The 11,138-nt window shown below is 40.7% G+C and overlaps 1 protein-coding gene across 3 annotated transcripts; it reads left to right on the top strand.

Moving 5' to 3' along the window:
* Window positions 1–1,487: 1,487 nt before the first annotated feature.
* LOC131219597 (non-structural maintenance of chromosomes element 4 homolog A) lies at window positions 1,488–9,413 on the top strand. 3 transcript variants are annotated; one of them, XM_058214853.1, is made up of 7 exons: window positions 1,488–1,991; window positions 2,082–2,162; window positions 5,441–5,690; window positions 5,788–5,878; window positions 7,890–8,106; window positions 8,229–8,347; window positions 8,660–8,968. In XM_058214853.1, exons 1-7 carry the CDS (start codon window positions 1,838–1,840, stop codon window positions 8,702–8,704), a joined length of 957 nt encoding a protein of 318 aa, XP_058070836.1. In that variant the 5' UTR covers window positions 1,488–1,837; the 3' UTR covers window positions 8,705–8,968. The 3 variants fall into 3 exon arrangements, with proteins under 3 accessions (XP_058070836.1, XP_058070820.1, XP_058070828.1); XM_058214837.1 differs by lacking the exon at window positions 8,660–8,968 and adding an exon at window positions 8,994–9,413 and having other exon boundaries at window positions 1,493–1,991; XM_058214845.1 differs by lacking the exon at window positions 8,660–8,968 and adding an exon at window positions 8,994–9,413 and having other exon boundaries at window positions 1,500–1,991; window positions 8,229–8,320.
* The last annotated feature ends 1,725 nt before the right edge of the window (window positions 9,414–11,138 follow it).

Genomic DNA, 11,138 nt, shown 5'->3' with positions numbered 1-11,138 from the left:
CTTCTGAGGCCCTATTCAAAATTTTGCTCTGGCAGGCCCAAACTGGGCCCATTGACACCTCTAGACACACCATGCAATCTGCTTCCTGTATACACCGGCAATCCACCGTGGTGGGTGGATCCCCGACTGTGGGCCCACATTGATGTATATGTATATGCGGTTCATCCGTTTCTCCAACTCATTTTAATGCATGAGCTAACAAATGCAGTAGATCCGAATCTTATGTGGACCAGGCCACATGAAACCGCGGTGATTGCTGTTAAAAACTTCTCCTGGCGAAAAAAGTTTTAGATCAAGCTGATATTTGTGTGGTCCCTCATCAACAGATTGGATGTTAAATAAACATTCCGGTGGTGCCTTTGGGACCTTATCAACAGATTGGATGGAAAATAAACATTCCGGTGGTGCCTAAATAGTTTTTACTCGTGGACTTTCAATCACCATTGTTCTCCTGTAGCGTGGTCCACCTGAGATTTGAATCTGCTGCAATTTTAAGCTCATGCCCGAATGGACGGATGGACGGCGTGGATTTAAGGCACATCCATCACGGTGGCTCCATAGGGATCCACTCACCAGGACACGGTTTGCCTGTGCCCAGCACAGGAAGCTCCTGTAGTTGGAAATTGTGTGGGCCCGCAGAGATGTCTGTGACAAACTCACTCCGTACATCAGTTTTGGACGGCAAGAATAAGACAGTAGTCTAAAAATCAGGCAATATTACCATGATACAAAGCTTCTACGGCCCCACAAAGTTTCCCGTTGTTATCCCTGTTGTTTGGTATGGTGTGGCCCACATGAGTTTTGTGTCCGCTTGATTTTTAAATTGCTGTCCTATTGTGGTGTAGGAAAACCTATGGACGGAGTGGATTTGCCACGGGAATCTCTGTGTGGCCCCACACACTTTCCACCACAGGAACTCGTGTGACCGGGGCATAGGTCATCCGCGCTCGTGTGACACATTACCCAATCGGGAGCGGATTAGGCGGGACCCCCGGATCCACCTTGTTGAAAACTCATTTTTGGTTATGATCATAGAAATGAAGTAGTTCTAAATCTCAAATCGACCATTGTACGGAAAATTAGGGTGTTTGACTATTAAAAACTTTTTGAGCCTACAAAAGCTTTGTATCAGGATGATATTTGCGTGCGCACTTTCTCTGGATGTGTATGGCAAATAAACATTCAGGTGGAACCCATGAAAATTTTAATGGTAGGATTTAATCAAGATTGTTTCCTGTAGTATGGTCTACCTAAGATTTAAGTCAGCTTCATTTTTGGGATCATGCCTTAAAATGAGCTTTTAAAATGGTTGGACGGTGTGGATTTAAGGCACATACATCACTGTGAGCACCACAGTCAGGGGTCCCACCCACCTCGGTGGATCCGGGTCTCACCTAATCCGTTCCCGACGCCATCCGAGTCCCCTACATGTATACCTCGTATACGAGCGTCCGCGTGTAAGATTACGAAGGAAGTATAAACGTCAAATCTATGCCATTGCTCGCACGTGCTGTCGACTCTCTACGAATCCAGACCAATCGATGCCTGTTTTTCTCTTTGTTTCTGTCCTCGAAATGATGAGAGAGAGGGAGAGGTTGCAGAAGTTCCAAATTTTCGCGAAAGCGGGAAAAGGGTGAAAAAACAAAAAAGTCGAAGTAGAGATTTTTAGAAGCTTTCCTTCGCTTTTTTGAGTCATTCGCTTTCCATACCCTCTCTCAGGAATTAGGGTTTCAGATTTTTATTTTTTCAATTTCTCAAATTAGAAAATTTAGCTTACTAGGTTTTTGGGAATTCGTCTTTCTTTCTCGTCGATCTGGGTTAGGGATTTCAGAAACCAATGGCTAGAATCGTAAAACGCGAACCGGGAACGAGCCGGAGTAGAGCGGAGATCCGAGAAGAAGCGGGGAGAAGCGAGCCGTCGGCTCGGCAGGCCGTGTCAGAACGGCGGGTTCTGCGGTCGCGGTATCTGGTCGTCAAGAATCTGATCGATGGTGCTGATTCTATTTCCTTTTGTTTTGACAGTTTAGATGTTTTTTTTTTTTCTTTCTTTCCTTATTGTGATTTTTATGATTATTTGGCAGATGAAAGAGAGGATATTTCTCGAGCTGATTCTGATAAATTCAATTCGATTATTGGTGAAGTTGAGAACTTGCATCAGCTAGGTATTCTCTTGAAATGGCTGTAAAATTCGTTTTTTATTTTTTATTTTTATTTTTTTTGTAATATTGTGTAATTCTTTGAATTTTGCATATTGCATTTATTTCTAATCGTTATTTGTAATGTTAGTGTCACAAAGACAATGAGTATTGCACTGAAATTTAGGCAAATGATTCTCTTAAGCCCTAAGAGACTACGTTGTGGAAACTGTAACTTGTTTATTTCATTGACAATACCAGGAATATAACAAGAGACATGAATCCATCTAAATAGCTATCCATAGCATGCTCAATTATACATGTACACTTAGGGCTGACAACGGGCCAGGCCTGGAGTTGGCTTTGGTCCAAAATTTTAAGTATTTGGGCCGGGTCTATTCAAAATTTTGATTTTGCTTGGCCCTAGCTTGGTCGATTGACAGCCCTATATATAGTTGTACAAAAGTATCGTATACTCTAATATCCTCTGTTAAGAAGTAACTTGAGTTTGAAAGGTATAGTGAACATTTAAAATTCAATAATAACATGGTGAGAAAACAATGAGTAGCATGAGGTGTGCAGACACTTTTGACAACTTCTAGATGTGAACCATTGACACTTCCAATGACTAGGGAATGATCTATTGGCTCTTCCAGTGGCTGGGTTTTCAACCATTGCTCTTTCGGTGGATACACACTTCCGATGGCTAGGATTTCAATCGTTACTCTTTCGGTGGCTCTGGATGTTCCGATGCCAAAGAAAAAAAAGGTCCAGCCATGAGGACAACATGGTAAAAGCCTGACACAATGACAAATCTGGTAAAAAAAGGTTCAACACAAATGAAAAACACATATTATCAGAAGGCCTGATATAGGGAGGATACATTGTTGAAGGCCAAGATGAATGATTGGATGAGGGCTTAGATCTAATTGAAAGTACAAAAATTCTTGGTGCACCCAAAATGCACCAAAGGAGCTACTTATGTGACCATCTCTTGACAATCAAATAACAAGACAATCAAATAACAAGACGATCATGCAAAGGCTAAGATTAGACCTGACAAATCTGGTGATGGAAAATAGACCTGGCGACTAAGATTAGAGAGTCCAACGAGTGGGAAGATGACTCAGGGGAGACAGTTGGCCGTGGCTATAAACTGGCTAGAAATAGAGGTGTGATAAACAAAAGAGTGGTGGCAGCTTGGTTCGATCTATCTTGGTCTCTCCCTCAATCGACAAGAAAGCTGTTAAAAGCGTGGCATGGTGTGTCTATTGGAAAGCAGAAAACTATCGTTTGGAGAATGGTTCTCTTGGCAGTTTGGAAAGAAAGAAATGATAGATGTTGCAAGGGTGTTTCCAATTCGGTGGGATTCGTAGTGTCCAGAATTCACTATTATATTACTGAATGAGCCGCCTTTAATCATTCCTCAGCGTGTAATCTATTCTATGTGGGAGAGTAATTTTCCCGCTATCTCAGCGGGTTCTCTCTCGCCTGTTTTCCTTTTTCTATTTTAATGAAAGTGAATGTTATCTCTCAAAAAAAAAAAAAAGAAGAGTGGCGGCAGCTTCAGGAGCCACAATGGCAAATTTGTAGTTCTAGTGGTGATGGGTTTGGATTGCAAGGGTGATACTGACAATGAGATTGCTGGTTCCTACAAGATGCATGGAGGGACGAAAGCAAGGAAACAAGCAACAATGGATGACTGATCTGGTAGATGATCTGATGGTGGTGGAGATGGGGCTAATGGGAGGGTGTCGATCACATTAGAGATGGATGGTTTGCAGCGGCAGTTTGGTTTTGTGCCAGGATGAAATGGGTTTTTTGGCAGTGGTGCTATGTTTAGTCTGATAAGAGATGATGCAACAGGAATGGTGATTGTGAGGCTAAAGGGTTCCATGGTTGCTGATTCGGGAGAAGATGTGGCTTGGTGTGATGGTTTTCAGTTGTGGATGGATGAATCTGGTGCTGATGAGAATAGATCTTGGATGATGGACTTTGGGAGCCATGGCTGTAGATATGTGATGGCACGGAGCTATTTTTCAGTGGCAGTGACAATGATTGGAATATGATAGTAGATCCGATGATTGTATCCTCAACCGGCAAATCTGGCAGATCCGTAGCATCTGGCTTGGCTGAAGTAGAAATGGATGGTGATGTAGATCAAGATGATGCTGGGTCGTAGAGATGATGGCCCCAATGGCAGATCCAAGAAGAGATCAATGGCAATGTCTGGTGACAACTTGTATTTCTAGCAAGAAAAGAAGAATGATGGTTGGACACCATTTGAGAGTTGACTGATAGATGAATGGACCATTACTAATGGTGAAGAACAAATGCAACAAAGGATGGCTTGGACGAAAGCCCATACTAGATCTCTTATACCATGTTGAGCTATAAGAGACTATATTGTGGAAGTTGTAACTTGTTTATTTCAGTAAAAATTGACTGTTTTGCCTTTTTTCTTTTGCAGTTATGTTGACTTTAGATGTAATTATTGAAATCAAAACAGTAAAAATGTAAAAAAAATCTTGCGATGAAATGAAGATTAAACTATTCCAACATTTGGGATGAGTGTTAGAATCTTGATATAAATATAATTGAGGTTTGGAATTTATGATTGTATAACAAAATTCAGCCTTTTCTGTTGCCGTTTGCTGAGAGAATTGAAAATTTATGTATTTGTTTAAATTCTGTTCCCCCCCGATATGTTCCATTTGTTTAATTGTTTTGTAAGGGGTCATTTGTCAGCCTAGATTTGGAATCCAAAGCCAGGATATTTCCATCGCTGAGATTTTCATTCTATTTGTTGTGTTTGGCAGCCTGGATTTTCAATCTTGTGGAATTTGGAATCTATGTTTGGCAACCTAGATGTTTAAAAGGGCACTTTATAGAGAGGAGGAGAGAGCACTTATGATGATTGGAGAAGATCTTCAAAATCTAAGATCTTGCACTCCACCTTTTCTGTTGGATTTGAAAGGGGGCCTTTTGAGGATTTTCAATCCTAGTTGGATTTGAAATTCAGGATTTTCCAGTCGCCAAACATGATTTGGATTCGAATTCCTGGATTCCAAATGTAAACTGCCTAAAATCCATGCTGCCAAACGACCAATTGATATCTACTAACCTCTTCCTGATCGAGAGGGCACCCATTCTCTCTTTTTTTAGCTATACAGCAGAACACAACTGTGCCATTGTGTTACCGTAAGTAGAAAGACTGGGGGTGTTACTATCAGTCACACCATGTTGGTGGTGGCTCACTTTTAGAATTTGTTTATCTGGAGTCATGTGTTTGTGCTGGTTTCCAGTTCAGAAGCCTCGTGAACAAGTTGTGGATGCTGAGGCTCTTTTGGATATCGCCAACACCTTGGTAACATCGGTGAAGTCACATGGCAATGATGGAGTAACGCCATCTGATTTTGTAACTGCTCTTCTTGGAAGCTTTGGGCGACAAGATGGTGCGTCAAGCAGTGACGGTGCTTGCAGTTTGGTATCTTGGACAGACATTGGCCTTGCTGTCTCTCATGTCTTCAAGAAGGCCCCCGGGTTTTCCACCATGTAAAATCAAATTCACAGCCTTATTTGGAAATAAGAAGATGAAGCTTGGGTGTTGCTCATTGTGTTTGATTTTCATTTGGTGATTGATGTTTGTTAGGATTGGGCCTATGAGTACTGAATTGAAGCAACGGAAGACTGCGGTTCAAAGAAAAAGAACAAGGCCGACCGAAAGCACTCGTCCTGAAGAGGTGAGTTGGGTTTGTTTTGCCTTGGAGTTCGTGCTCACATGACATGTGTATAAATTAGTTGTTTTACCAAACTTGTGAGCAAGGATGTTTTTTTTTTTTGAAAGATAATGATAGCTATATTGATAACTAAACGGAATACAAGATAAGAGGATCCTCCCGCTGAGATAGCGAAAGGATTAACCTCCTATTCGAAGCAGATTACAACCCTTTAAGTTTATAAAATTAGAGGCCCACTCGGCTAAGTGCTGCTGAACTTTCTGGACTGTTGATCCTGCCGAGTTAGATGTACCGTTGAAGCATCTCCCATTCCTTTCTTCCCACACCGACCACCAAACAGCCAATAGGCTCATTCTCCAAACCGTAGTTCTTTGTTTTTCTAACTTAGGCCCATGCCAAGCTTTTAGCAGACGATCGGAAGAGTCTAGAAAGGACCAGGGAATATTGAAGGAGTTTAGAATAGCTGTCCACACCTGGTTAATGAACGGGCAATGAATGAACAGGTGGTCCACCGATTCTTCATCAGCCATACAGCAGAGACAGATGTTTGTAATTATCATACCACTTTTCCTCAAGTTATCTACAGTCAACGCTTTCTTCTTTCCAACTAACCAGCCGAATACCGCAATCTTTGGGGGGACTTCAAATTTCCACACTTGATCCGTCATAGCCTTTTCCACAACTGAAAGGTTCTTGTCTGTAAATTTATATAGAGATTTAACTGAAAAAGAGCCTGAGCTGTCGAGTCTCCATACTAGTCTGTTTTCTCTCGTCTGATCAGTCTTAACACTGATGATACGATGTTGAAGAGCCACAATCTCTTCGATCTCCCATCATCACATATTTTGAAATCATTGCATCAGAAAATTCCATATCAATTTGACTCTACCAGTCTATAACATGCCTGATATATTAAAAAATCATACCTAATAATTAAAGCTGAAGTCCTGATAAAAGGCTGCCATGTAGGCAGCTTTTCTTTTCTTTCTCTCTTCATCTCTCTCTCTCTCTCTCTCTCTCTCTCTCTCTCTTCAATTATGATTTTTGTTATTGTAATTCAATGACTGCATGCTTTCTGGGTTCTGGCCATAGCTTAATGGTAGGCAGGGCATATTTCGACACTAAGGTCTCGGAGTTGAGCCCACCTTAACTCTCGAAAAAACCTGTACTCTCTCCCTCTTAATGAAGTGAGTGGCAACTACTTTGGATGCATTAAAGTAGATCTTTTTAGTGATTTGGACTGTTGAAAAAAAGAGTTTCCAATGATACTAGCCAACATGTGTGGGGAAACATCAGATGATCCTGATTTCGGGACAAGATACATACACAGTGGGGACCACTGGTTGAATGACTTGGACCTTGCATGAACTTGCTCCCGTGGTTCCCTACCAGTTAACTATCAAGATGATGATGCCATTTCTGGTAATTAATTGGCATATGTACTTCAAATGTAGAAGAGTTGGAGCTTCTAGTTGCATGTCATATGTAAGCTGCCATTTCAATTTTAAAATATCATGTCTTTAGACGTGGTATGTTAACCATGCTTTCCTTGGCAAACCATTTTTCTATTTCATGATTTATCCTAGGGGCCGTTTGGATTGGTGGAAGTCAGTTGCTGAGGAATGAAATCAGTTTCCTCATATTTGACAGTTTCCCTCTGCAAAAGATGAGGACTGAGGAAATCGGTTTCCTTCTCGAATTTCCTCAGAGAAGAGCCATTTACTTTTCCTCTCTAAAATCTAAGAAATGGAGACTTCCGTCTGCCCCTTTTGAGAGACAAGAAGACTCACTTTTTGACCATTGACCACTCTGCATCTCCATTGAAATCATGTATTGCTAAAACAAATAGGTTATCTAAGGATTCTTTCTTTTCCACATATTTCTTTGAAATTCATGAACCTGCTATGTTAAATAAGCTAATCACTATATCTACTAAAAATCTTAGGCAATGCAACTAGATTATTTATTTATTTAATTTTTACTTTTGTACAAATTCCCTCATGTTTATGTGCAGGTCGAGGGCACTGGTGAAGAAGAGAAAACTGATACCGATAAGAACATGTCTACCATGTTTGACATCTTGAGGAAAAAGAAGCGTGTCAGGCTTGAAAACTTGGTGTTGAACAGATCCTCTTTCGCTCAAACAGTAGAGAACATATTTGCTCTCTCATTTTTGGTCAAAGATGGCCGAGCTGAAATAACTGTGAACGACGATCGGCATCATTTTGTTTGTAAGATATCTTTATAAATGGAAGCTGTTCCTCTCTCTCTCTCTCTCCCCACACACACACACACACACACATCAACTTTTTCTATTTCAAGTTCCTTATCTTTTTTGTCTTGTTTTCTCCAGTGCCTAGAAATGCTCCTTCTGCGAATGCATTAGCCTCTGGAGAAGTTTCTTACAGCCACTTTGTTTTCAGATTCGACTTCAAGGATTGGGTGGTATGCAACAACAAAAAGATTCAAATTGTAGTAACTGCCTTTTTTTGCTGATCATATCTTTTTTTTTTTCCTGCTCAAAATATGGAGGATTTTTTTTTTTCCCTAATGACCTTGATTTGGTTAGGAAGTAGCTGCAACCACGAACTATATCAAATTAGCTTTGTATTATGAGGTGTGCTCCAGCTTATGGTGGTACCTGTCAAATGCGGGGGCCTACTTGATGTGACATCCTAATCCATCCATCAGATGTGTGAGCTTAACACACTGGTGGGGCAACAGCACAGGGAATGAAATTTGGGAGGAACACCCTCCCTTGATTTGCACCAGGGCCCACAGGAGTTTCAAAACAGCCTGATTTTTAGCCTGACCCTTCATCCAGGCTAGGTGAACTATCTGAATGGCCTGGATTGCACATATACTCCAGGCGGCCCCCATAGTCAAATTGGTGGTAGTTGTCCACTCTCAAATTGTTCTCTAGTGTGGCCCTCCTGAGATTTGGATTGGGCTGATTTTTGGGCACCTGAGGTCTCTAGGTTGTGTCTGATGGATACATCATGTGGGCTCCACTTGTCTGGTACTGCTGTAGCTTATGGTGGCACCGTTACCAACAGAGTGTGCCCCTTGTATTATTCAAGTTGTTTCTAATGATTTGTACTTCATTTCTGATTTGCAGCTGATGAAACGCTATGTTGGTGTCGGAGAGGAGTTAATGCCTCATAGGCATGGAGCAGACACACCTAGCTATTCTCAAATGTTGCCAATACCAGAAGATGATGTTCAGGCAGCAGGGCCCACAACACCCATCAGAAAGCTGTCGCGAAACCGTGGCCTGGTCATACAGGAAGAATCGGTTGTCGATGATACACCAGAAAAGGCGGACTCTGCTGGAAGAGCTTCAAAAAGGAAAGGTAAGCGGACATTACGCGACTTGGGTATAAACTAGCTGATCTTGTTTCTATTATTGTTTTTATCTTGAAGCCAAACATGGTTTTCAAGCGTTAACTTTATTTAGCATGTAAATATATTGTTAGAGCTGTATGTTCACAAGGTAATGAGTTCTCCTAATTTAGATTCAAATCACCATTCTGCATTATCCTATTCTAGCTTTGTCATTTTATTACCATTGCTCGACTATTCTGTTGATGAGGTTGAATATTTGCTGTTGAGGAAATCTGTTGGATTTTATGTGGGATGCTTATTGTAATGGCAGAAATTAATGCAGGACGGAATGATCTAACCTAATATGATGCCATGAAATCAAAAGACAGATTAACTATAGCAATGGAACGATAAAATAAGTTAACTTACCATAAATTCAGAAATTTCTGATTCATGACATGTCCAAATTCAAGTCTATGACAATCTCTCAATGCGAATCTCATAAATTACTAATTAACTAGGACCCATGGGAGATAGAACCCCCATCCTAGCATATGGTTAAATTTGAATTCAATAGAAATCATGTGTTTTGTATGAGTTTTGACATGTTAGGGCGGCTTAAAGGCTAGGGAATGTGGGAAATGTGTTTAGGATATCTAGGCTTAAGAGGAATTAAGGTTGGAACGTTAGGGTTGAGGTTTTGAGAGGTTTTGGGTTCAGATTTCAGATTTTGGGTTAGGGATTTTAGGACTTAGGGTTTTTCGAATTGGGAATATGGGTTTCGAGTAGTGGGAATTAGGGATTTATGACTTGGACAAGGGAATTTTAGATTTCAGAGATTTGGATTTGGAAAAATTGGGAGTTTTGGAAATTAGGGTTTGTGGATTATGGTTTGGGATGCTACAATATAAGTTAGTGTTTTAGAGTTGGATTGAAATAAGGGATAATGAAAGAGGGGAATGGAGGTGACAAAGCAAGAGGGACAAGGGAAAATGGAACTGTCTGTACGGACAGCCTCACACGTGTGTCCGTATGGGCACGGGTTTGGGTCCAAGGTAGTTTGGGTTGGGGTGGATAGGTTAGGGTTTGGTTGGGTAGGGATATGGATTTTAGATGATAACAAAGAAGGAAAAAAGAGAGGAAAAGATGAAGAAGGAAGAAAAAGAGAAGATGAGAGAAGATATCTTATCAAGAAGGGAGAAAAATAGAAAAGATAATTAGTGAATCGCTCCCTGTGGATTCACACCACCAATCCAATCACATGATGATTTTTTTTTTTGGCTCAATCTCAAAGCAAGAGGAGAAAAAACTATTTCATTCATGACATGCATAATGGCTAGGGTGGGATGTGTAACCTTTTATAGTCTCAAAAAAGGCCTTTTACAAAAAGACACTCTCAGATTAGATTCTCAGCATAAGTACTTTTAAAGAATTAAAAATTGTTCCTAATTAGATTCTCAACACAGACGTTTGAATAATTAGAAATTATTCCTAACTCCCTGATCTCAACATAAATATGAGCCATACCAAAAATAACAAAACATGTAAATAAATTAAACAATTAAACTATTTTGTGGCCCATGGGGGTTCACAATCAAGATGTCCGATGATGATGATCCAACTGTCAGGATAGTCCACGGTCGAAATCCCATAGTCCGATCATCATGTCTACTTGATCCAATGGTTTGATGTATTCATTAAGCTCTTATATACAATCAACATGCATGTGCTCATAGATGTATGAATATACACGTGTCGTCTTTAACGTAGCTGGGAATGTGAATTTGGCCAAGTGGATCCCATGTAATGGTCATCTAGCCACAAGGAGATTGGCTCAGCCCCTCTTTTGGTATGTTGCTTGGATGCCCTCATCAGAAATCCTAGAAAGGATGATACTCGGGTGTGCATTTTTTCTATTGTTTGTTTAATGGGTTGAAGA

This window comes from Magnolia sinica, chromosome 1, assembly GCF_029962835.1.
Source record: "Magnolia sinica isolate HGM2019 chromosome 1, MsV1, whole genome shotgun sequence".
NCBI lineage: Eukaryota > Viridiplantae > Streptophyta > Magnoliopsida > Magnoliales > Magnoliaceae > Magnolia > Magnolia sinica.
The sequence above is the reverse complement of the archived record's forward strand: the minus strand, read 5'-3'. Positions and strand labels throughout refer to the sequence as shown.